Here is a 27061-nt window from a genome sequence, read left to right on the forward strand (position 1 = left end):
GGATATCTATATATATATATATTTATTTATTTAAAAAAGTTTCACTGAATAATCTGCATATTTTCAGGGTCACGAGAAAGAGGCACTGCAGTTGATGGCCACTTATCTGCCCAAAGACACCTCACCCGGATCAGCCTACCAGGAGGGAGGCGGCCTGTATGCCCTCGGGCTAATCCACGCCAACCACGGGGGGGACATCATCGACTACCTGCTCAGTCAGCTCAAGAACGCCAGCAACGATGTGAGTGGCAACATGCAGACACGTCACATTTCCCTTAATCAATTCCAAATCAACCCATGTCCCCCACCCCGTTTGGTTACTTAGATTTGATCGGATGTAAAGGCATCTGCTTATATTATAAACACATTTTTTTATTTTTTATTGAGAAATACTGAATCAAACATTTTTGATGTACAATTGCGCGACTAAGATCTCCTCTGCAAAAACATGAAAATTAATTTAGAGTTTCTTGAATTGATTTATTGAGTTCTCTTCGATGAATTCTGACTAGTGTCTACTGGCTACAGCATCTCAAGATGGACAAACCGTACGATTGGCACTTTTTTCTAGTTTTTCAAGCGTATGTATTTTTTAAGGGAGTAAGCGAACACACTCGTTCGGTTCCGGCTAGGCACCAGTCAAACTGGGGATATCATGTCACATTTGAGTTGAAATCAAAGTTATATTCGTGTCTGTGATGGCTGTTTTGGTTTGCTTTGTTTCCTCCCACAGATTGTCCGTCACGGGGGAGGTCTGGGCCTGGGATTGGCTGCTTTGGGTACAGCCAGGCAGGATGTGTACGATCTGCTCAAGTCTAACCTGTACCAGGACGATGCAGTCACAGGTACACGACCCTGAACAGACAGTGAGGCATTTGGTGCTAGTCGAGTTCAAATTTAGCCAACCATTATACACTGAACAAAATATAAAAGCAACAATTTAAAAGGTTTTTACTGAGTTATAGTTCCTATAAGGAAATCAGTAAATTGAAATAAATTCGGTAGGCCCTAATCTATGGATTTCACACGGCTGGGAGTACAGATACGTAAAAAAAAATGGTAGGGGTGTGGATCAGGAAACGGGTCGGGATCATGCCGTGCGACAAATTTCCTTTGCGTGTAGTTCATCATCAGGCTGATTTGTGGAATGTTGTCCCACTCCTCTTCAATGGCTGTGTGAAGTTGCTGGATATTGGTGGGAACTGGAACATGCTGTTGTACACGTTGATCCAGAGCATCCCAAACATGCTCAATGAGCGACATGTCTGAGTATGCAGGACATGGAAGAACTGGGACATATTCAGCTTCCAGGAATTGTGTACAGATCCTTTGCGACATGGGACTGTGCTTTATCATGCTGAAACATGACGTGATGGTGGCAGATGAATGACATGACAATAGGTCATGGTATCGCTGTCTGTTCGAATTTCCATCGATAAAATGGAATTGTGTTTGTTGTCTAGAGATTATGCCGCCTGCCCATACCGTAACCCCACCGCCACCATGGGGCACTCTGTTCACAACCGTGACCTCAGCATACCGCTCGCCCACACGACACCATGCATATGGTCGCGGTTGTGAGGCCAGTTGGACGTACTACCAAATTCTCTAAAACTACGTTATAGTCTGCTTATGGTAGAGATTTGAGCATTAAAATTCCCTGGCAACAGCTCTGATGGACATTCTTGCAGTCAACATGCCAATTGCACGCTCCCTCAAAATTTGAGAAATCTGTGGCATTATGGTGTGAGACAACTGCATTTTTAGAGTGGTCTTTTATTGTCCCCAGCACAAGGTGAACCTGTGTAATGTTTAATCCGGTTCTTTTTATGCCACACCTGTCTGTTGGATTTATTATCTTGGCAAAGGAGAAATGCTGAGAGAAATAAGCATTTTTTTGCATATGGAATATTTTTGATCTTTTATTTCAGCTCATGAAACATGGGATCAACACTTTATGTTTATATTTTTGTTCATTATATCTCTGTAGCCCTTAGAGTTAAAAACATCTTGACATATTTGCATCTGTTGATATACAGTATGCTTGCAACAAAAACGGCATTGCTTGTGCAATTTACAAGAGATAAGTGATACTAGCAAAATCAACTCTGTGCTGCCAGTTGTTCAGATTTAGAAAGGACTTTTCTTTGGTGCCATTATGCGGTGCTCATGTTTTTACCCTCTGTTCACAGGCGAGGCAGCAGGACTGGCCCTGGGGCTCGTCATGCTGGGCTCCAAGTCTGCCCAGGCCATCGAGGACATGGTGGGCTACGCCCAGGAGACTCAGCACGAGAAGATCCTGCGCGGCCTGGCCGTGGGCATCGCCATGGTGATGTACGGACGCATGGAGGAGGCAGACACGCTCATCGAGAGCCTCTGCAGGGACAAGGTAACTATGGGACTTGGAAATGCATGTACTAGGACTGACCCCATTTATTTTGTTTGGTCGTTAGGCTGTTTGACCGATATTTCTTTAGTCAAGCAGTCGCAATTATTTTGAGTTTTATTTTATTTTCTTCTTTTGATTCACGCTGGTCTCAGTGGACTAATCCATTGTGGAGTCCACTGGGTCATCACTCTAAGATGTGAAATTGTATATGGTTATATTATGTAAAAATAATAGTGCATCACTACTACAGCTAATATACTGTGTAAATAATGCTCTTTATCCCGTGTTGGATATGGTCACTGTCTGTGGTTCTGAAACATAATCTTCAGTGCGCCATAGAATTGGCATCTTTCCCTACGTTGCTATGTGCATAATGGCAAAATTTACCAGCATATTGCGAACAATGCCTTAACCCTATTCGGAAAGGATTAGATTTACATTAATTCGTTCATGCCATCACGCAGAATGAGACATGAAATGCAATCAAGCATTTTTTGTTTTAAAATTAAATGACAAAGGGAGCTTTGAATAATTAGCCTAAACAATAAACTGCAATTCATGAATGCATGCAATAGTCTGCTGTAATAAAGTATGTATATTATATATGTTTTTCCCCGGTAGAATAGTACATTTAATTAGTGTTTACACTGTTCCAAATGGTAAAAAAAATTATATTCTCACGCAATGCTTGCACCTATACCCTCCTGAATCTCCAGTAGTTTCCACAACTAGGTCATATGTCTTCCACACATCTGACTTCCCCTTTCCCTCCTGAGCAACCAGTAAACATTCACCCCTTTTCACGTCCTCCGCATTCGTTTTGCAGTCGACATTACTGTGTTCGGAGTTTGTTATAACCAATTTATTGATGTGATTATGATAGGCTATAGGTCAGGCCCTATTGGTCACGTGCATGCTATGATTACATGTAGGGCTGGGCGATATGACGATATATCGTGTGACGATAGACGTTTTTCTATCGTTTCATATTATGCTCGTTTATTTCTTTGTCGCAAATCGCACTCTTTGCGGTAATGTTTTCCGTCAATTGGACGACGCTTTGCGTGAACTTTGCAACACAAACAAACGTGGAGGAGGGTGAACGTGACACGGAGCTCATACCTAAAAGAGGGGCTACTTCGGTCGCATGGTCTCGGTTTGGATATGAAAAGTCTGACACGGACCAGAAAACCGTCCTCTGCTAAATATTCCGCAGGCCGGCCCCGACAACAGGCTCAAACGCCACTAACCTCCTTTACCACCTACGCGAGAATCATGTGAAACATTTCGGAGAGAGTCTACGGATGAGACTCAAAGTACAGTCGAGTGCTCAAAACAAACCCTCGACTCAGACGTTGCAAGAGGCTTTTGGCCGCGGCACAGCATATGGCAAAGAACCAAGAAGATGGAAGGAGATAACAGCTGCCGTTACAACTAACATCTGCAAAGACATGGCCCTAATTTACACGGTGGAGAAACGGGGGTTTCGTGAGTTGGTGCCAACACTCGACCCAAGGTACCAAATGCAAATTGATATGTGACACATATTAATGCCAAAATAACATGCAATACAGGCAAGCCCCCCCCCCAAAAAAAACATTTATATATTAGGCCTATATTTATTTTGCGCGCAACTATTTACCTTTTTAGATTTGGTTAAATACTTAATTTAACATTTGCACAAAGGTTCTAAATAAAAGATAAATAATCAAATATGAGTAAGTACCTTTTTATTGTTGAGTTAGTTCAAAATGTAACAAGAAATAGGCCTTTACGTGTGGGCATTTTATGTAGACTATTCATTGAATTTACAGAAAATGTGCTATATCGTGATATGCATCGTTATCGGGATGTGAGATTTTGACCATATCGCCCAGCTCTAATTACATGTTTCACATAAAGAGAGCAAGGATTGAGGGGAAAGGTTTTCCTAAATAAATGAGGGCTTTTGATAACGTTTCAGTCAAACAAGTAAAACTACATGGCTGAAATTATGTAGCAGCTTCAGCACGGGCAGTGCGATTAAACACTTGTTGTGGTGCCTTTTCGCTGGAGTAGGGAGGAGAGACAACGTCTACCAGTCACACAGGCACTCGCTGTCACTTGTTTTAACACTCTTGAGTAGTTTGTGTCTAACTATTTCATCAAACCATATGCTTATGTAGACAAGCTCAGTGCGTATGTAGTTGATTTTATTCAACTACGCAATATGGGAAAAATATGTTTAAACATTTCGATCAATCGATTGGTTGAAAGAACTGGACTACTCTCGGGCGACCCAAACATTTTTTTTCTCGGGACCACCCTAACACACACACTAGTTCACTATGCCTGCCGTGGGGATGGGTTCCGCTATGCCTGCCGTGGGGATGGGTTCCGCTATGCCTGCCGTGGGGATGGGTTCCGCTATGCCTGCCGTGGGGATGGGTTCCGCTATGCGTTGTAGGGTGCGGAAACTCACCTCATCCCCTACTACCAATATATTGCCCTTCATTCCTTTAATTCCTTGGCTATGCAACCATGACTGTTAACCTTGTTGCCTATTGTGGGTGTTTTTTATTTCTTCCAGCCTGTAGTCATCCGTTTCAATTTACTGCGACAATGAGTACCTGTCCTGAACCGTAGTATGAATGATGCATGCAGTACCCATACTTAAATGTGTTATTTGTCAAATAAGAGGTATACCTTTTGTTGACCATACATTGTTTCCATGACTACCTACTAGGGTTGCAAAATCTGGGAACTTTCAATAAATTACCTGGTTTTCCAGAAATCCTGTTTTGGAGGGTTCTGGATTTCCTACTTATTCCCTCCTGATTACGGGAATTTTCCAACTGGGATTTCGGGAATACCAGAATGTTGCAACCTTACTGCTGCAGACTCTTCTCTTAGCTAAGGCTCTGTGTTCCACCACTGCGTTTGTTGTAGGACCCCATCCTGCGCCGCTCCGGAATGTACACAGTGGGCATGGCCTACTGTGGCTCCGGGAACAACAAGGCCATCAGACGCCTGCTGCATGTGGCTGTAAGTATTCTCCTTCCTCACGCAAAACACTGACAACCAGGAATCAGAGTAGGGATAGTCAAGCTGTGAAGTATTGGAATTGGGAGTATGGTTATGACAGACCATAGTATACCTCACAGTAAATTAAAATGTTTTGGTATGTTAAACGCCGTAATGAAATACATTCCTGGGTAGTACAGGAAGCCCTGATGGATTCATTAATGTTACTGGGGCAGATGGTTGAGTTGGTATTCATACAGATGGCAGCCTGCACAAGCTAAAGATGTTGTGATACAAGAGCTTTTTATGAACAAGTATACACTTTCCCCAAATCTTTGATATCTGGGCAGATTGGGAGTTTGGTGTTTGGGCAGGAAAATGGTTATTAGTAGCTGTTATCTCATTGCCCTACTGTATTTTTTTTCTTTCTGCTATTAATACATTGTTCTCTACCTGTCAGGTAAGTGACGTGAACGATGATGTCAGAAGGGCAGCGGTGGAGTCCATTGGATTCATCATGTTCAGGTAAGGCCTTATTCAAGCCTGTATCCCCTATGTAATCCCTTTTCTGCCCAGCAGAGGTCCCCCTACTTTCCAGCCTCTTGGTCCACTGCTAGTCTCTTAGCCCAAGCTAACTGATCAATCAGCTCCTACATGTATACACAAAGACTGCATTCCTCTCATAGCCCGGGCATCATTTCCAAATGATTTTGGAGTATGTCCTCAGATGGGTGTTGTTGGCAGTTTATGTAGCCTCCCTCCCCTCATCCTGATCGTTAAAACAAACAGTGAGAGAGATTTCTTCCGCCTAGACCTCAGATAAATAGATGGGGCTTTTCCACTCCTGATTGCCCCCGGGCTGTTACCCATCTTTGGCCCTGAGGTTAACCCACATTTTCAAGTTCTATGTTTTCCCCATCAAGAATTTGGGTTTTCGCAAGTTCTCACCAAAGCCTGTGGAATTTTCACCCCTGAAGAATTTGTTGTCTGAACACTGTTTGGGGGTTTTAAGTAACCAAGGGCATACAGTAGGGTTAACCTTTAGCCCAGATGGAGCTCTGGGCTGATTTGCGTTTTCTTATACACTGAATTGTTTATGTAAGCCCGAGTGCTGGGCGATATGGCCAAAATATCATATCACTGTATTTTTTTTTTTAAATAAGAAAATGATGTATGATTGTATTTGACACTATTTTTGCTTTTAAGTAAAGACATTTCTAAATGTGCTTTATAAATAGTGCATGACCTCAGGGTGGTAACGCATACATTCTAAGTTATTTCAACTGGTCTCCATTCTGATTTTTGTTTTCTACTGTTCAATTCAACTTCAACCCAAACTATTTTGGGGGCATTTTCATAAATTTCTGCATTTTCTGCGTTCATTTGAGTATTTCCACACTGCCATGTGGGGCTGCACGACATGGGCAAACAATCTAAACTTTATTTTGAATCAAATGTTAATTGTTTCCTAGGGGACCCTTTAATCTTTGGCTACATTGTCTGTTTTCTGCTCCATGTAGCTAGCATATATTAATGCCTCTTGTATCCCTCTTTGATGTGGACGGTACTGTTGCACAAACAACATGCTAGTGTCTCATTTTCTAGGAACAACAAATGCGCTCTTTGAATGACGGGGGGGGCGGGGCTAGGTCTGTGTGGAAGGGCAGCATGGAGAGAGATGACTCAAATAGCAAAGTAAACTATAAAAATGGATGTTTAACACCGGGTATCACATTTAACAAACCAAACAATAAAATACAGTTTTAGAAGGTAAAGTAAAAACCCAAACCGGTCTGTGCATAAATACCGGTATATCTAAAAAATGTGCACATATCTGCACATTTGTGACGTAGTATGCAATTTTCAGGGACTACCTTTTGGCTCGGGCACTACTTTCAAAAGTACCAGAGAATATCTGTAAAGGTCCAATGCAGTTGTTTCTATCTCAATATCAAATCATTTCTGGGTAACAATTAACTGCAATATGTAACTTTTTGGGTGACCTGACCAAATTCGCATAGAAAAGTGAGTTATAGATCTACTGCGTCTAAGACTTGCTTTCAGATCTGTTCTATGTGCACTATTTCTATGCTTCCCATTCAGTTTTTTTTTTTTTTTGCGTTGAACTATCGGTTTTCAAACGGCTGAAAATACAATATTTTGGGTGAGGTATTTCACAGCGGTTTAGATGGTACAATGATTCTCTACGTTACATTTTCCTTGTTTTGTCACACAAACTGAAATTTTGCGAACTATAAGAATTTTAGCAACCAGGAAATGGCGTAGCAATTTCTTCATGTTGCACCTTTTTTTGAGTACCTTACTGTGATTGTTTTTATATTTTAAATGTTCACAAAATAGCTTCTTAGCAAAGACCAATTTGTCATTCAAGAATTTTAGGTCTGTCTGGGAGTGATCTGCGTGGGGATAGGAAAACGATCTGTTATTGCCAGAGGTTTGGAACTCTCTTTCTTATTGGTCTGTTAACTAATTAACACCTGGTGATGTCACTAGGCAGGCCAAAACTCCATCGCTCTGTAGTGTGATAGACGCGCTGCTGTGTGTGTTTGCGCAATGCCAGTTGGCAGCCACAGATCGATAAGCAGGATGTTTGCCACTTCCTGTCCTCTCAGACCTTATTTACTTTTCACAATGAGGGAATGTCTTTTCAAACAGCTCTTACGCCCTTTTAGTGTGTCATAATTTTCACAATTTCAGTGTTATTCCAACCTCATGGTATGGAAATATAATATATGAAACACAGGTAAATCTAGTTTTTGACTGCGCTGGGCCTTGTAAATTCTGTTCAAAATAGGGAAAATACCCTCAAGTTGACCCTGAGGCCTTCAAAAAATAAAGACAAACAAATTAAATGTTTTGATAGTGAGAGCAATTGTCCCATACTTTTTAAATGGGTTGTCTACATTTGTAAACAGAGAAATAAAAGCCTACAATTTTTTTGGGGGTGTTATACACTTCGGGCTGTAGTTCTAAGCACATCGGGCTATACACAGTGATATTCTCCAGGAGTCAATAGGTTTACATTTATACCCAAAAAAGTACAATATCTTTATACCAATCATGGATTGTGGCTTTAGAATATAAAACACAATATATAAGGTAGGGTCTAATATAACTATTATTTGTTAAGAACATCTAATTGGCTATTCTAAGCACTAAGGTTAAAACAGAATGTTTCTGCAGAAAAGTGATATTCTTTGGTGTCTTGACATGTCATTCAATGAAACACATATTCAATGACTTAGTGGAATTTTTAATTGAATCAAATTAAATTCTACTTCCTGTCATTCAAATTCTACATGCTGTGGGGGTGTAGACCATTTGAATTTCAAGTCAAGAGTTGAATGGGATTCTATTCCAAAATTCTGAATTGAGCTCAACCCTGGTAAGTGCTGGGTATCATTTGTCGTTTGAAAAACCAACACAGTTAAATGTTTTGAAAGTGTGCTTAAGTTTCAGCAATGTGAATTTGTTTCATGTCCAAGTTAAATTTATGGAACATGAATAATCTTTGAACCACCCTTGTTTTGGTCTGTGCAATGGTTTCAGTAGTCTCTTGTAATTTTTAAATGCTATTCATGATCAAAGATATGACACTTTTTTGGAAGTGATTTTACTCTTCAGAAAGCATAGCCTAACCTACATTGATCAGCTGCAAACTATCCCTCACTTTCCTAGTGTTGGCACTCTTAAATGATCGTGTGATTGGTTTGCATGCGGATTATCAACATGACCTAGTGATCAGCGTCTCAGCAAATGGATGACAGAATTTAGGTTAACTTTTAGCTGAGAGGATACAATTACTTCCTGGCTCCTTTACAGGTAGTTCAGTGTCTGAGGACGTTGGCTCCATGTCATCCTCCCGAGCCACATTATTGTTTTTCGGTCTGTTTACGGAGGCTTATCACTCATTCTCTGACGTGAATTTACCCATCAGGCATCACTGCAGCATTCAACAGCACCAGGCAGCACTGCAGCATTAAACGGCACCGAGCCAAGCAGAGGAAAATGGTGGGACTATTTTAAGCCCAAAAAAGGCTATGTGATATTCACATGATCAATTGGCTGTTAGATAAACCTAGTGTAAATCCTTCCTCTGTTTAGAGATCCTCCTGAGCGGCAACAATTCAGTTGAGCTCTCACTCCCCCCATGGCTTCCAGGCCCCCTTACAGTCTTGGGAAACCAGGACGTGGTGCTCAGAGCTGCTGTCTCTGAGTGGGTCAAAGGTCAGAGTGAACGCTGGTGTGCTGGCGTCTCTCACTCTCCAACTGCTTCGAAAGGGCATGGGTATATTCCTCCCCACCGTCTCAGGATGGCAGAAATATGCATTGGAATTTGTAAATGAACCAAACATGGGCTCTCTCATTACATTTCTGGCCATGTGGTACATCCTTGGTACTTATTATTATAGATTTGATGCTGTGGACTAATTTAGTACACTCACCATAAAAATCTATTTTTAGGTTTATATGAAGTCAATTGTTTTTGAGTTGTTACTTAATTCACTGGTACGGAGAATGAATCAAAATGCCCTTTTTATTGCCCCTCATAAAGCGATCATGTCCCTACGCACTTAACGTTCAGGATTCAGCCTCCTCGTAGTCGTTGTTTGTGACGATGAACTCCGAGCACAGTGGTTTATGGTGTGTTTATTTTGGCTCTCGTGTCCATTTAGCTTTGCTTTGCTTCATTACCACCCCATCAAGGAGACACTATATAAACTCTGATGAAAGTGAAACAGTAGATCGGCCGTTGCGGCTGCAAAACACGTATTTTCAGAGATAAAGACGTGTTTAAAATAAGATGACTTGGTCGGTAGTTACATCTGCTTTCAAGATCCTCTTAAGAACTGTAAAAAAGGACACGGCTTTTCTTTAAGCCAAGCACAGTTTTTATACATTTCTGAACCATCACACATCCATTCGTAGGCTATACATTTTGTATTTGACAAGCTTCCCATTTGCAAAGGTTTTGTCTATGTTGAATTTATATATATATATATATATATATATATAAACATCCAAGTGGATTATTATAACACTTCGGGGAAAATAGGTCTTGTGACTTTTCATAACATCTGTTCACAGTTTATAAAACACTTACCAAAACATTGCCGTAAAAATGGGTGGCATTTATAGTGTATTCCTTCAGAACTCTGTGTGATGTGGAGGCTGAATGTCTAGTTTATGTGGGAGGAGTGTTTGTCCTCTCAATTGGTAAGCATGTCATCTCCTCCATGGAAATTGTCCATAGCAGACCACCAAATAGCCCAAGGTGGCATGGGAATACACATTGTATCCACTTTGAGTGTTTCAAGACCGTCTGTCCTCATTCCTTATCTGTCTGGCAGCCTCCTTAAGGACAATCCGACCTGAGCGTTATAGGGTTCGTTTTTTATTGAAGGTAACTAACTACCTCGGTGCACCTATTTGCTGTCTCATTTTACTCCTAATGTTCAGCAATCTCTTTATAGAATCGGAGGGCCTCTTCTTTCTCGCCAAAGTGTTTGACAGAGATCGGCATTTTGTTTCGCCCTTGAGAGCACACGGTGTTTTCTTTTAATAGCACCGAATCCACAGAAGTGATGCTCAAGGAAGGTGTCTTGTCACCTGAACCCCTGGACAACTCGAGCCTGGGCTGTCTTTTTCACATGACTTTCTGGTTCCAATGATTTCCTTTTGCACTACACATAACTGACATGCTCTTTGAGTTTGCAATCCTCATTCTCTGTAAGGAGCAGAGTGTCCAGTAGAACGCTAGCAGAGGACTCCATGGGTGCTTGCCGTGGCCTCGGCGGGCTCTGATAGCACACCGGCCCGATGCCGTTCTTCACCCCCCGCTTCATGAACAGCTTGGAGTTTTCCGCCACAGATGAATGGAAGGCGATCCGTGTCAGATTCCTGCAGCCATGCTGTTCCCTAGTTTGCCTGGCTGGCGTGTTAGTGGTGCTGCTGTAGTTACAGGTGATGTAGCGTGTGAAGGCCTGGCGGAAGGTCTTGTTGAAGAGGGTGTAGACCAGCGGGTTGATGCCTGATGACACGTAGCCCACCCACACGAAGATCTCCATCAGACGGCCGATCACATGGACGTCGCAGCTGGCGCACAGCACAGAGGTGATGTTGGTGATGAAGAATGGGCACCACATGACCACAAACAGAAGGAAGACTATGCCCAGCACCTTGGAGGCACGCTGCTCATTGGTCAGGTTCTGCATTGACTTCTTGCCTATGGTGGACATGCGACGGATGGGGATCTCGTCACCTATGATTGGGTTGGCGGGAGAAATGGATTTTCCTGGCAGTTTCTCAGTTGTGGGAGAAGCCACAGACTGCTCCCTCTGGAAGACTGAGGAGACGGTTGGGCGAGTGAAGCGTTGGGTCACCTTTGACCTGAGCAGAAAGGCTTTCTTGCGCAGCACCTGGATGGTGAGCAGGTAGATGACCATCATGATAGTCAAAGGGATGAAAAAAGCTGTCATGGAGCCAAACATGATGAATTCTCGGAAGCTGTCTGGTTTCAGTAGGCAGGTGTGGTTGCTGTTAAAGGTGACATTGTTGGGAAGATGGTAGTTTCTCAGCCCCTTGATGGGAATGGGAATTGCGATACCTGTGTGAGAGGGAGGGAGAGAGAGAGAAGTTTGGTCAGTCAAATCATCAATCCAAACTTTGTTGTCTCTACACATTGTTAGATGGGAAGACTAACAACTTTGGTTGTTTGGGATTAAATGTGTTATGGGAGTAGAGACAGGATCTTCTCACAGCCAGTGGACACTTTTTGCTGCTTTTCTTTTTGCTTTTATTATAGCACATGCAATCTTCACATCTGCTTTTCCTTTTGATGTTGCCAGAGTATAACTCTGTTTAAAGCTTCAGGCTTTCACGACTGAGGACAGCAGAGGTAGCGCAAAGGGTCATTCTGGGACTTCTGGAAGTTCTCATTCTTTGCTTAAAAATCAAATAAACAAATCATATATTACCAGCTATAATACAGTGACCGTGAGCACTACACCCTGGACGAAGAGACCCTTCTACTGTCGTGGCGTCTAAGTGCTGCTCGCGTAACTCTTAAGCAATCGTCTGGTTTTGCTCACCGAAAGAAAGTAAATGTGTCGAACCTTAGCCCCGAGGTGAAAACTGAGAGCGTGCTGTTGTGAATGAGTCTGAACGCCCTATGAATTCCATTAACCTGCTAGTAAGCATGTCCGTTGGATGGTGTATACAATGTGTATCCTGTACATGTAACTAATAAAACTGGAAACTTGATTAATGCCAGGCTGAACTCTGCCAAGTCCTCACACCAGTCGCCTAAATGCTTCAGCCAGAGGAACCGTCATGGCTAACGATGTTAACTAGAATAGGGGTGTTAAATTTAATTTCATAAAGGAAAGCTTATATATATATATATATATATATATATATATATATAATTTCAATGCAAACCAAGTTATTTACCACGGGTTCACTGGCCAGTCATTAACAATACAGACTCTGACCAAGAAGTAATAAGAAGCCCAACAATCAGGAAAATAAAACCAATGTTTATGTCTCAAACTGTCTTATTGGACTGTGTCAAATGACCAATTTTGAGTATAGACTAATGATTGGGCCAAATACGGGAAACCAGTTTGTCTGACATTCCGTCGTATGAAACACGTTCCGTGTGAAGAGGATTCCAGTGGCTCAGCTGCTCCATCTCACTCTTGTTTATGGACTAAGGGTATGGTCCTTAGCTTTACCCCTTATCCTCTAAGTCCAAATGTCCTTTACCCCTTATCCTCTTCAGTCCAAATGTCCTTTACCCCTTATCCTCTTCAGTCCAAATGTCCTTTACCCCTTATCCTCTTCAGTCCAAATGTCCTTTTGTCTCGTAACCTAATTTTACTGAAAATACCAGAGGCTCTTTAGTGTTGCTTTACTATTCAGTTTTGTAAAATGGCAGATTCCGATCTGTTCTGCAGTGCACATTTATGTCTATTGTGAAGAGTCAAGTGGTTACTGGTCCAGGAGTCCTCAAATAAGGTTGCGGTTTGAATGCTTGGTTTTGTCTTGAATGTTATTTTGGCTTAAACTTTTCTGAAAAACAAATCTGTGATCCAGAGCGTTGTAGCAACATTGTAAAGCCGTTGTACTGCTCAAAGATACAATTGCAAAAATAACGCGCGCAAAGCCTTGTGGTGTTTCACTACGCTCATCACAAGGGCAGTGATGTGAAATTAATTTCCCTCCTGGGGGCATACTCGATCATTTAAACCTCCCTTTTTAATTTGATGCCGTTTTTGTGTAAATCTCTCCGGCTCATTAACTGTTTACCCACAGGTCCCCTTGACTGCTAACACTATGATAATGTGTTAGTCGGGCTTAAGTTTAAGGGAGGTACTGTATGTAAACGTTTTTATACAGCTTTTATTGCATCCTGCTTTTTAGAGGCGTGTCACAGGCGCCCGGGGAATTGAACCGCAATGTCATAGCGTAAAGAAACTTGTTCAAACAACACATTGGAGAATGCTCCTGATATCCACACAGGACAACAACAACAAAAGAAACCGAGCAGCTTACCAATAGATATGAACCACACCACTGCTATCTTGGCCATGGCTTTGGCCCTGGACTTATACTGGCTGTGCTGAATGGGCTTCTTGATGGCGATGTAGCGGTCCAGTGAGATGGCACACAGGTGCATGATGGACGCTGTGGAGAACAGGACGTCCAGGAAGAGCCAGATTGGACAGAGAAACTCCGGAAGAGGCCACCCGGAATCTGAGAAGGGAAGCATTGGATTATTAGCTGCTCTCGTAGGCTAATCCAGAACCATTTGAAATGTAAACCATGCCTTTCTAGACAAATTCTCAAACTTCATTACTATGGTGCTAAATCTTTTATTTTTATTTTTACCCTGAGAAGAGCCTATTTTTTTTAGATTTTAGTTTCTAAGTCATTGTAAAAATCAACATAATAGCCATTCAAGTAATGTATTACCATCTGCACGGAACAAAAATATAAGACATGTAAAGTGTATGAGCTGAATTAGAAGAACCCAGAAATGTTCCATATGTGAAAAAAAGCTTATTTCTCTCAATTGTGTGCACAAATGTGATTATATCCATGTTGGTGAGCATTTCTCCAGTGATGTGAAGTACTTACCCCCCCCACAAAAAAAAACTACTTAAGAATTTTTTTTATCTGTGTAACTTTTACTCCACTAAATTCCTAAAGATAATTATGTACTTTTACTCCATACGTTTTCCCTGACACCCAGAAGTACTTGTTATGTTTTGAATGCTTAGCCTTAGACCACATTTTTCTGTCCTGCTAACTGGCATACTTATCAACAGAACCTCCCTGGTTATCCCTACTGCCTCTAAACTGGTAGACTCGCTAGACGCGTGCTTCGTCAGAGCGTGCCCCTGGCTGTCCGTAAATAAATAAACTCGAAAATGTGTCCATCTGCTTTGCTCAATATACGGAATTTGAACTGATTTATACTTTTATTTTTTACTTTTGATACTTAAGTGCATATATAAAACAAAATACTTTTAGACTTTTAATCAAGTAGTATTTTACTGGGTGGGTGACATCTTTTTTTTAATAGAAAATGTAATCATTACTTTTACTCAAGTATGACAATTGGGTAATTTTTCCACCACTGCATTTCTCCTTTGCCAAGATAATCCATCCACCTGATAGGTGTGGAATATCAATAAGCTGATTAAACAGTGTGATCATTACACAGGTGCACCCTGTGCTGGGGACAAAAAGCCATTCAAATTTGCAGTTCTGTCACACAACACGAATACCACAGATGTCTTAAGTTTTGAGGTAGTGTGCAAATTGGCATGCTGACTGTAGGAATGTCCATCAGAGCTGTTGCCAGAGAATGTTAATTTCTCTACCGTAAGCCACCTACAACGTCATTTTAGAGAATTTGGCAGTACGTCCAACCAGTCTCGCAACCGCAGACCACGTGTAACCACGCCAGCCCAGGACCTCCATCTGGCTTCTTCACCTGCGAGATCGTCTAAAACCAGCGACCCGGACAACTGAGGAGTATTTCTGTCTGAAATAAAGCCCTTTTGTGGTGAAAAACTCATTGTGATTGGCTGGCCCTGGCTCGGCCCCTGACCAGTCGTGAAATCCATAGGTTAGTGTTTAATTAATTTATTTCAATGAACTGATTTCCTTATATGATTTGTAACTCAGTAAAATCGTTGAAATTGTTGCCTTTATAATGTCAAGGACTGCATGGGCTGTGTGTGTGGGAGAGGAATAGGGATTTGTCAAAGACGCCAAAATTAAAGGTGGAAATGTAGGCTATTTTTCTAATAGGAAATGAAGTGTGAAGATGTTGGACATTTATTCATGCCGTTTCTCTTCATTTGGTGGCCTATGATGCAGGTGTTTTATGTTCTTTCATTCCTGAGGAGGAAGTGGCCCATTTGAAAAAGGGACTAATTTCTGATTTAGTCCCATTTTGTCCAGCAAACCTTTTGCATTCTAAACAGAACTTGTGTGGACATCAGTGACGCCACCAGCATTGGGGAGATGCGCTTCAATAGCTAATGATTTAAAATCAGCTCTGATGTAAAGAATTCTGTTTATTTGAGTAAATCATGAATTTACTGCCGAGAAATGCTTCTTATGACTCTTTGTATGGAGCTGAAAGCGCTATGTTCTTGATGTAGATGTGTTCTGGCCCCTTCTCGCCATGCGTGTTAGTTTATTTTGGGTCCTGGGCGTGAAATTGCCCCATAATTGTGTGTTGGAAAGGTTCTTGAATGATTTTTCTTGTTAACCTGTTTTGCTGATGGCTTGTAATTTCATAATTCAAGCATTAGTGGGTATGTTTATTTTTTTGTTAACAAGTATTACTTTTAATATTTGTATATGCATATTAAACTATAAAATATTTTAGTGTCCTCCCTGTTCTAGATGTGCCCTATGAATGTAGTGGGCGTTCATTATGTTGGGGGTCTACTGCGCACCATTTCAGGGGCTTTGTTCAGCTCCCACGTCTACTGCTCACCATTTCAGGGGCTTTGTTCAGCTCCCACGTCTACTGCTCACCATTTCAGGGGCTTTGTTCAGCTCCACGTCTACTGCTCACCATTTCAGGGGCTTTGTTCAGCTCCTCGTCTACTGCTCACCATTTCAGGGGCTTTGTTCAGCTCCACGTCTACTGCTCACCATTTCAGGGGCTTTGTTCAGCTCCACGTCTACTGCTCACCATTTCAGGGGCTTTGTTCAGCTCCTCGTCTACTGCTCACCATTTCAGGGGCTTTGTTCAGCTCCATGCACCACTTGCCTTTTCTCCTTTTTTCATTTAGAAATATTTTCTGTGGGATATTTATACTTTGATAGGTAGGCTACTTTCTAAGAGTATATATTTTTTTTGTGGGACCTTTTTTGTGGGCCCCTTCGATGGGAATAATACTCAACAAATTCTACATGTGAGGATATTGTGTGCTTATACCAGATTTAAAAAATTTGCTGGTAAAGTTTCTGATATATAAGTGTTGCCAAGGCTACAGAGGTGTCCATCCAAGGCCACATTTCTAAGACAAACGTGTGAAGTCATTGCAGTACACCAGCTTCAAGAGCGAGAAAGATAATTCTATGAAAACAGAGCTACCAACCTCTAGGGTAGGTCACCATTCCAGAGTTGTGGAAAAAGCCGAGTTGGATCGCTGTCTTGGTGAAGTGCTATGTCTGAGTAGTATTATTGCCATTATGTAAATCATGATTATTGCTTATTTTTAGAAAATGTCCCATTTCCAGCAAATACCGGGGTGTAAACGATCTGACCTGAGTCATTGATGTTTGTCAGGCTCTGATTATACACGCCATGCCCACATTTCTTAAGGGCCTCCATACTTTATATGATAATCTTTGTTCCCTTCTGTAAGGAAGAACTCCTTAATCTGGTAAAAGCTGATCTAGACATCACAATTGTTTTATAGTCTCTATGTATGATATATACAGTGCCTTCAGAAAGTATTCAGACCCCTTGACGTTGTCCACATTCTGTTACGTTACAGCCTTATACTAAAATAATGACACAATACCCCATAATGACACAATACCCCATAATGACACAATACCCCATAATGACTCAATACTCCATAATGGACACAATACCCCATAAAATAACCATTTAAATCAATCTACACACAATGACCCCATAATGACACAATACCCCATAATGACACAATACCCCATAATGACACAATACCCCATAATGACACAATACCCCATAATGACACAATACCCCATAATGACACAATACCCCAAAGGCAAAACCACAGGTTTTTAGAAATGTTTGCCAACTTATTAAAAATAAAACTGCTATCACATTTACATAAGTATTCAAACGCTTTCCTCAGTACTTTGTAGAAGCAGCGATTACAGCATCTGGGCCTTCTTGGGTTTGACGCTACAAGCTTGGCACACCTGTATTTGGGGAGTTTCTCCCATTCTTCTTGGGTTTGACACCTGTATTTGGGGAGTTTCTCCCATTCTTCATGAGCTCGGCACACCTGTATTTGGGGAGTTTCTCCCATTCTTCTCTGCAGATCCTCTCAAGCTCTGTCAGGTTGGATGGGGAGCGTTGCTGCACAGCTATTTTCAGGTCTCTCCAGATATGTTTGATAGGGTTCAAGTCCGGGCTCTGGCTGGACCTCAAGGACATTGAGACTTGTCCCGAAGCCACTCTTGCGTTGTCTTTGCTGTGTGCTTAGGGTTGTTGTCCTGTTGGAAGGTGAACCGTCACCCCAGTCTGAGGTCCTGAGCGCTCTGGAGCAGGTTTTCATCAAGGATCTCTACATTGCTCTGTTCATCTTTCCCTCTCCTGACTTGTCTCCCAGTCCCTGCCGCTGAAAAACATCCCCACAGCATGATGCTACCACCACCATGCTTCACTGTAGGGATGGTGTCAGGTTTCTTCCAGACGAGACGCTTGGCATTCAGGCCAAAGAGTTCAATCTTGGTTTCATCAGACCAGAGAATCATGTTTCTCATGGTCTGAGAGTCTTTAGGGGCCTTTTGGCAAACTCCAAGCGGGCTGTCATGTGCCTTTTACTGAAGAGTGGCTTCCACCTGGCCACTCTACCATAAAGGCCTGATTGGTGGAGTGCTGCAGAGATGGTTGTCCTTCTGGAAGGTTCTCCCATCTGCACAGAGTAACTCTGGAGCTCTGTCAGTGACCATCAGGTTCTTGGTCACCTCCCTGACTAAGGCCCTTCTCCCCCGATTGCTCAGTTTGGCCGGGCGGCCAGCTTAAGAAATAGTCTTGGTGGTTCCAAACTTCTTCCATTTAAGAATGATGGAGGCCACTGTGTTCTTGGGGACCTTCAATGCTGCAGAAATATTTTGGTATCCTTTCCTAGATCTTTGCCTCATCACAACCCTGCCTCTGAGTTCTATGGACAATTCCTTTGACCTCATGGCTTGGTTTTTGCTCTGACATGCAGTCAACTGTGGGACCTTATATAGACTGGTGTGTGCCTTTCCAAATCATGTCCAATCAATTGAATTTACCACAGGTGGACTCCCAAGTTGTAGAAAAGTGTCAAGGATGATCAATGGAAACAGGAAGCACATGAGCTCAATTTTGAGTCTCATAGCAAAGTGTCTAAATACTTAGGTAAATAAGCTATTTCTGTTTTATTTTTAAGAAATTGGCCAACATTTCTACAACTGTTTTTGCTCTGTCATTATGGAGTATTGTGTGGGTCACTGAGGATTTTTATTTTTTATTTGATACATTTTAGAATAAGGCTGCAACGTAACAATGTGGAAAACCCGGGGACACTCGGCACTCCGTGGAATTTGATTGACAATCGATGTCCCACAGATGAAAATTATTATTATTTTGAAGGATTTAACAGCCCTTCTAGAGTTTTCTATTCTGCACCGACGTCCTTCAATGCAGCATTAATTCATACGTTGTATTTTTCTCGTTATACAGCTCTCTGCCAGAGCACTAAATGGATCGCTTGGAGGTTTTGTTTACATTTTTATGGCATGTTTTTGACTTAATGACATTCCGGGGTTCTCAAAATGAATTATGGTGAAGTTTAGGTTAAAAGACAGCGCTGGTTGAAACACAGATCTAAACCTAGGCCCTACCAGGTGTGTGTGTGTGTGTGTGTGGGGAGACTGGGTGAGTCTGGGTCGAAGCTTGTCTTGCAACAAGAGTGACCTCTCCCTGAAACAGTCTTAAGCTCATTAGTGAAGAAGGGTAAGAATGTTCCGTCGTCATCCTCTTATGGCCTGGTGGGCTATTTTGTGAAATCTTAATTCTACTCTTCATTCTGATTATAGAACAATGAACACGTTTTCTGCACTGTCTTATGCCACAGCCCAAATATATTGAGGTAAACATTTATCTGTCCACCATGTAAACACTTCTAATGGTGCTTCCTCGTAAATATGGTGCTATGGTTAGTGCATCCCCCCTCCCGAATCCTTCAAATAGCTTTTCTTCATTGTTCTCTCTCGTCACCCAAGCCTCAGTCAGCTGTATGTTTTTAGTTTAGCACTGTAGTCAGTCTACAGTGTAGCCGTTGAACATTTGGAACCATGTCATTTTTCAAGGTGTTGACTGTAAAAGCCTTACATTCATCTGCTGGGCAGATGTGGAAGGGGCCCTCAGGACTTCTTTTACAGCTCTTATCGAAAGCAGTTGCACACTAGACATGTCCTCCTCCAGTAAAATGTTTAATTTTGGAAGGTCTAATTATGATTGGGCTCACTAACTCATTAATATTGGATGTTTGAGGTGATGATGGGAAGTTTTTTTAGTGACTGATCTTTTCAACTCCGTTCAATAATCTTTGTTCATTTGATTCAGTAAGGACTACACTACTGATGAACTAAAAACTCTGAAACTAAAAAGAATCATGATTCTACAAGCCGCACGTTCACCATAGGGGGGGCTTATTGTGACTTAGATATATAAAAGTGTGACTCAATGTCCATTTTTGTGATTGCTAGGCATACAAATACAATTATTTATTGATACCATTTGGAATGAGGTCTAGTTGTCTGCCGCAACTGAAATGTAATGTAACGACTCTTGGCAGGAAGCAGTTGCTTGACTGCTGAGAGAGATTAGCACAATATCGTTTGCGAACTGCAGCCATTTTTTTTTCCTGGATCAAGAAGTGACTTAGGTGGTGGGCGTGGCTGGGGTGTTTCAGATGGCGTGGCAACATTTTAGACGCCCCAATTTGGTTGGTGTAGTTTTTTCCCATTTTTTAAATTTAAGCTGATTTTCTGCAATTCTACACATTTCTGAGATTTTTTTTTCCGTTGCTGTTTTAAAGCTAGTTTCCTGCCATGCTATGCGTTTTGCCATGGCTAACGCTGTTATTTTGCTCAACCTAACAATTTAATACTGCATTGTTTTTGGACATTTCAATTTTCCCTGACTTTCTAGCTTTTATTCTGGTGATTGGTTAGTTATCAAAGATTATATTATGTACAAATATATAGGTCCACTTATCTTTTGTACATATTTTATCTGGTTTTAGTTAAGTTGACACTGAAAGCATTTGTCCATTTTAATAAAATAAACCGATAGCTAGCTATCTTTTAAAATTTCTTCTTTTTTTTTTACACTGCTTGGACCTGAAAACGTCTAGGCCTGATCCTCTCCAAGAATATATATTTTTTCTCTATGCTGCAGTACAATCTAGAGTAGCGCGTATTAATGCTGCTCTTTTCATTTCGGCCAGCGGGGCAAACACAACGAAATAAATGTTCAAATTACCCGGTGGGGATTCAACTCTTTGGTCGGTAAAAGAGTCAACTGCACGTCACTAGTTTGAGGCAATAGATACTCCCGGTTAGTCTGAAACTTCTCCCGCAGCCAGGCAGACACGGAAGAAAGTGGATAAATGGTCAAACTGGAGTCGCTATTACTTTCTCTGTTTATTTTAAGCAAGTAGTTGTTGTGGTTTATTGGGAATTTAGAGTCTAGTGTTTAGTGGAGGTGATATAATAGTGGTGACAATACTGTAGCTACAGCATCTTGTCTCTGTCCTCTGGTAAATTTCAGGTGGTATTTGGAAGTTTGCACTGATTCCCCCTCTCGACGTTTGCCTGCACACACTGTTCTTAGAGCTGCAGGCCTTAACTGCCGAGTGGCTCTAAAGGGGCCCCCCTTGCTGTGTGCTCGGTCTCCAGCCAGTAGAGAAATGACAGCTGCCCCTGCACAAACGTACCTTGCGTCCATTCAGACATGGAACTCTGTGCAAACTTACATGTGCGCACACGTACACACACGCAGCCCCCCTCCCACTGAACATGGGCTACTACTCCTCGGAAGCCTCTGGCTCTTATTTATGTGATCACATGGCCTTGACTTTGATCCTCTCCTTCCCCTCCGTCTAGGCCTGATCCTCTCCTCTCCCCTCAGTCTAGGCCTGATCCTCTCCTTCCCCTCAGTCTAGGCCTGATCCCTCTCCTTCCCCTCAGTCTAGGCCTGATCCTCTCCTTCCCTCAGTCTAGGCCTGATCCTCTCCTTCCCCTCAGTCTAGGCCTGATCCTCTCCTTCCCCTCCGTCTAGGCCTGATCCTCTCCTTCCCCTCCGTCTAGGCCTGATCCTCTCCTTCCCTCCGTCTAGGCCTGATCCTCTCCTTCCCCTCAGTCTAGGCCTGATCCTCTCCTTCCCCTCAGTCTAGGCCTGATCCTCTCCTTCCCCTCAGTCTAGGCCTGATCCTCTCCTTCCCCTCAGTCTAGGCCTGATCCTCTCCTTCCCCTCAGTCTAGGCCTGATCCTCTCCTTCCCCTCCGTCTAGGCCTGATCCTCTCCTTCCCCTCCGTCTAGGCCTGATCCTCTCCTTCCCCTCAGTCTAGGCCTGATCAACTCCTTCCCTCAGTCTAGGCCTGATCAACTCCTTCCCCTCAGTCTAGGCCTGATCAACTCCTTCCCCTCAGTCTAGGCCTGATCAACTCCTTCCCCTCAGTCTAGGCCTGATCAACTCCTTCCCCTCAGTCTAGGCCTGATCAACTCCTTCCCCTCAGTCTAGGCCTGATCAACTCCTTCCCCTCTGTCTAGGCCTGATCCTCTCCTTCCCCTCTGTCTAGGCCTGATCCTCTCCTTCCCCTCTGTCTAGGCCTGATCCTCTCCTTCCCCTCAGTCTAGGCTTGATCCTCTCCTTCCCCTCAGTCTAGGCCTGATCCTCTCCTTCCCCTCAGTCTAGGCCTGATCCTCTCCTTCCCCTCAGTCTAGGCCTGATCAACTCCTTCCCCTCAGTCTAGGCCTGATCAACTCCTTCCCCTCCGTCTAGGCCTGATGGATGTCATTAAGGTCCGATGGAAGGATGGAGGCCCCCCCCCACTATACAGTTAGCCTCGTGCCCACTGTTTGCACGGCACATATGGTTCTTATACAAAGATGGTGCCTGTTTTCTGAAAGCATGACTTGAAACCAGATTCCTGCCAAGCACAGTCGAGGTGGGGTGTGTGTGTCACAGGGCCGTTTACTCCAACAGAATGAATGAGGAGTAGTGGCTCGACTATAAATTCTGTGTCAGGAGAAAGAGGACTCTGCTAGAGAGGGATGGGAGGGGGGTGGTGGTGTGTTTTAATTTTTCACTTTGAAACACAACTGCATTTGTGGGGGCGGCAGGTAGCCTAGTGGTTAGAGGGGAGCGGCAGGTAGCCTAGTGGTTAGAGGGGGCGGCAGGTAGCCTAGTGGTTAGAGGGGGCGGCAGGTAGCCTAGTGGTTAGAGGGGGCGGCAGGTAGCCTAGTGGTTAGAGGGGGCGGCAGGTAGCCTAGTGGTTAGAGGGGGCGGCAGGTAGCCTAGTGGTTAGGGGGGGCGGCAGGTAGCCTAGTGTTTAGAGGGGAGCGGCAGGTAGCCTAGTGGGACAGGTAGCCTAGTGGTTAGAGGGGGCGGCAGGTAGCCTAGTGGTTAGAGGGGGCGGCAGGTAGCCTAGTGGTTAGAGGGGGGCGGCAGGTAGCCTAGTGGTTAGAGTGTTGGGCCAGTAACCGAAAGGTTGCTGGATCGAATCCCTGAGTTGACAAGGTTCAGGGGCAGAACGACAGATTTTTACAAGGCAGTTAACCCACTGTTCCCCAGTAGGTTGTCATTGTAAATAACAATTTGTTCTTGCCTAGTTAAACAAAGGTTAAATAAATCATTTGTAAAGCTACGTCACTTAATGGAATCGAATTCAAATCTTTTCAGTTCGCTCTTATATCTGTATTTTTCCCTGGCTAAGTGAGTGTGCGAGCCGAGGGAGAGTGATTGGAAAGTCGTTTTGTATAAGTCACGCAGAAATTGGGTCATCGTGATCATTGCTACCTGATGTGAATGTGCCTCTGCTGTGATTACACAGCCAAAGGAAGTACCTTGTTTATTGTCCACTATCTTGTGTTTTTGCCATCTGCTATTAATTTGTTTATACTGTAGCTGGCGGAGATTCAGCAGCATCTCCCGTGGTGTCCGAACTCTGCTGTTCTTTAATTATTATATTATGAATATGCATATTTATTTTTTTGCTCGGTTGTTCAGTTAACAAAAGAAGGTGGCAATTCTTGTCATCGAATGCTAGATCTGCTAGATTAAATTAAAATGTTGTGTCTTACCTACTGAGGTGGATATCTGCTTTGCAATGCACATTTACAGGTGTTTCTCTGGTCTCAACTGACAGCAGCTTTATAATTGCGGCTCCATGGGAACTGGGGTGACCCAGGTGAAATTTAGACCTGATCGATGGGAGCCAAGCTAAACCCGAGTAAGAGGCCAGCCTTTGTGCTTGAATCAGCTGCTGTGTTGGGGCCCAAAAAATAATCATTCAAATTGATGTTGAGGCAATCATGGTGTTGCAGTTCTATGAACTGTTTACACTTGTAGGATCAGTACCTTTTAGTATCAGCTGTGGTTGGGTTGTATACAGATGTTCATACCTAAATCCTGTACCATCCTGGGGTATACAGTATTATCGTCAGTGTAAACTAGTGGAGATTTATTTAAAAATGTAACAATAAATACATTTTATGCTTTAAAAAAAAAAGCGCGCAAACGTAAACCAATTGCGAAGACAGACCCCCCCCCCCCCCCCAGCTCATGAAGTTGTACAGTACTCAGAGGTTTTTCTGCACACAGAAAACAAATATCAAACAACAAGAATGTTGATCCAGGAGAGGATTGATTGTCTCTGCTGTAACCAAGAAAATTGATCTTGACATCTAGACACTTGGTTCGTAAACCAAATGCATAGCTGGAGCCCTGAGCTGGAGAGAATTTATTTGGCGCGTCTTTAGATATTTAGCTGGAAACCATTAGTAGGATCCTCACAAAAGTTTCCATGTGCTCTTTGAGCCAGTCATGGTGTTTTATGTTGAATGGCTTCTTAATTTCTCCTGTTGCATATTTCTTTTTATTAAGAACGCCATCTGCTTTATCTATTGACACGAGTTGACTGCAGGTATTTCTTTAAAAATAACCAATTTAACATTTTTTGTGAGGTGTAAATCATACTGTGGGTATTATTATTTATTTTTTTACCGTATACAGTATTCCGCCCAACCCTAGTATCAGCAGGGTCTTGAGTTACAATTGATTTGAATAAAGGTACCAATGAAGGGGTCCTTTCTGATGGCAAGGCAAGAGGTCAACCATGTTGAGGTGACTTACTGTAGAGCACAGTGATGAGGGCGATGGGCATCACCAGGAGTCCCACTAGCAGGTCGGCCACTGCCAGGGACATCAGGAAGTAGTTGGTGGCATTCTGCAGCTTCCTCTCCAGCGACACTGCCAGGATGACCAGGATGTTGCCCCCAATGGTGGGGATGATGACCATAATGATGAGCAATGCGGCCCAGCGTAGCTGAGCACCAGCCATCTCCCCGGACCCCGAACCGTTGACCGCCAGCGGGGGTGCCTCTGGCTGGGACATGCTGCTGTGGAGAGGACGGCTGGGTTGGGCGCGGGTCGGGGCTCTGCTCTGGCTGGTTCAGGGGGCTTGGTCAGCATGGTCACAGGGTCCCGCGAGCAGGGGCAGGGGTGGGTAGCTTAGGTCCAGTACACAGGGCGGTGGCTCATACCCGGGTGCACCGTATAAACCAAAAGGCCCACTTCACAATCAAAAAAGCCCAGCAGCTCCAAAACTTAACATGTCGCCTCAAAACGTGTTCAAGGCAGTAATCTAAGCACAGAATGTACCTCCACAGGAAAAAGGGGTGTTGTCTGACTCGTAATCCGGGCGCCGTGGTCTTCTGGTTTGTGTACGCTCTAGAACAGGCCAGTTTCTACTAAAAGTTTTAGAAGGAAACAAAAGTGACAATGTTAAACCCCTTGGACATTAGTTTCAGTGTGAAGACCTCTAATGATGAGTGACATTTATCATAACAAATGTCATGGGTTTTTCCTCCACAGTCATTAGTATTGTTTCTAGACCAAGGAAACAGCTATCGGCTAATCACTGCTTGCTTGCGCGCTTAACTCTGGCATGTTTTTCTACATGTTTTTTTTGTGTGTGTGTAAAAAAAAATGTTTTAATCAACTGTGTATATGGTCGTTCTGGGCCTCTGTCGTGGTTTGAACATTTTATTGTCAAACAAAATTGTTAACACGTAAGGTTAAACGATTGCATGTCAAAAACTTTACTAGAATTATTTCTTGAACTAATGTTAAATTATGCATGGTTCAGTTTTGAACATACAATTTAATAAAGCTTTTGCATTTCATTTTTGAAAGCAATTTTATTTGTAAAAAATAATTTCCTTAATTTTATATTCTATTGGTTTGTAGTGTAAATAGTTACTCGTAACACATCTAGCTTATTCACTGCATAGTGGTTTAAGTCTGGCACTAGGGTAATTATGATTTTCCCCTCCATTTTTATAGAACAAAGTTATGCAAACGCAAGCATATTTGGTCATTATTTAATTGACAATAATATTACACTCTATGGTCACAATCTCTAAATCGTTTATACATGTTATTTCCATGCCATCATTAATTATAACTCATACAGTTTTTTAAATATTCCTTTAAAGTTAACTGTCCGACATTAAAATCAAGCACAGCTCTCAGTTCTCTGACTTTTTGATCAAAAACATTAACCATTTCCTGTAGATTTGACTGATTTTTATTTTAGAATGATTAACAAAAAGTTTTTGTCTTTCTTACCTTCATCAAAGGCAACAGCCCTTGTGTTCTCCTTTTTGGTTTGTCCTGTACATTTGTATCGCCTTCTGAGCTGCTATAATCCACTTTTTTTTTTTTTCAATCGTGCAAAACCAGTGCTGTTCATCACCAAACAACTCGATCCTCAAACTCCTTCAATGACTGCTTTTTTTTCTTCTTGTCCCCGATCATGTTTTTATAACTTATAACTCCTCCAAAATGTAAAAATGTCACAGGCAGCCCTCCCCTTGTGAAAATATTTGCCTAATATTATCTCACTTTGGTGCATTCCATCCGTAGGAAATTCCTTTGTCCCGCTTGTTGGATGAGCCCCCGGTTTCGATTCGCATCACCTACCGCGATCACAGGTTGAAAACTTTCAGATGTCCTGTCTCCCCCCCCCCTCGCACTCCGTCTCTCACTCCCCCATACTGCTTCTCCATCCTATCTCCTCGCGCTCTCTCTTACCACCTCACTTATCCATGAGTCAGGCTAGGGAGAAGACAGATGAATGT

General features: G+C 42.7%; 2 protein-coding genes across 2 annotated transcripts in view; one reads left to right on the forward strand and one right to left on the reverse strand.

The window, feature by feature from the left end:
* The window catches only part of psmd1 (proteasome 26S subunit, non-ATPase 1), a 63779-nt gene that overhangs the window by 4975 nt on the left and 31743 nt on the right, over positions 1-27061 (forward strand). The window contains 5 exon segments of the mRNA XM_029633576.2: positions 68-241; positions 734-845; positions 2193-2389; positions 5318-5413; positions 5853-5917. Of these exon segments, the coding sequence (XP_029489436.2) occupies positions 68-241; positions 734-845; positions 2193-2389; positions 5318-5413; positions 5853-5917 (644 nt within the window).
* On the reverse strand, positions 8646-26931 carry htr2b (5-hydroxytryptamine (serotonin) receptor 2B, G protein-coupled). Its single transcript, XM_029633577.2, has 4 exons — positions 26550-26931; positions 25053-25669; positions 13970-14170; positions 8646-12020 (listed from the first exon to the last, which is right to left on the reverse strand). Exons 2-4 carry the CDS (start codon positions 25312-25314, stop codon positions 11098-11100), a joined length of 1386 nt encoding a protein of 461 aa, XP_029489437.1. The 5' UTR covers positions 25315-25669; positions 26550-26931; the 3' UTR covers positions 8646-11097.

This window comes from Oncorhynchus nerka, linkage group LG25 (assembly GCF_034236695.1).
Source record: "Oncorhynchus nerka isolate Pitt River linkage group LG25, Oner_Uvic_2.0, whole genome shotgun sequence".
NCBI classification, from domain to species: Eukaryota; Metazoa; Chordata; class Actinopteri; order Salmoniformes; family Salmonidae; genus Oncorhynchus; species Oncorhynchus nerka.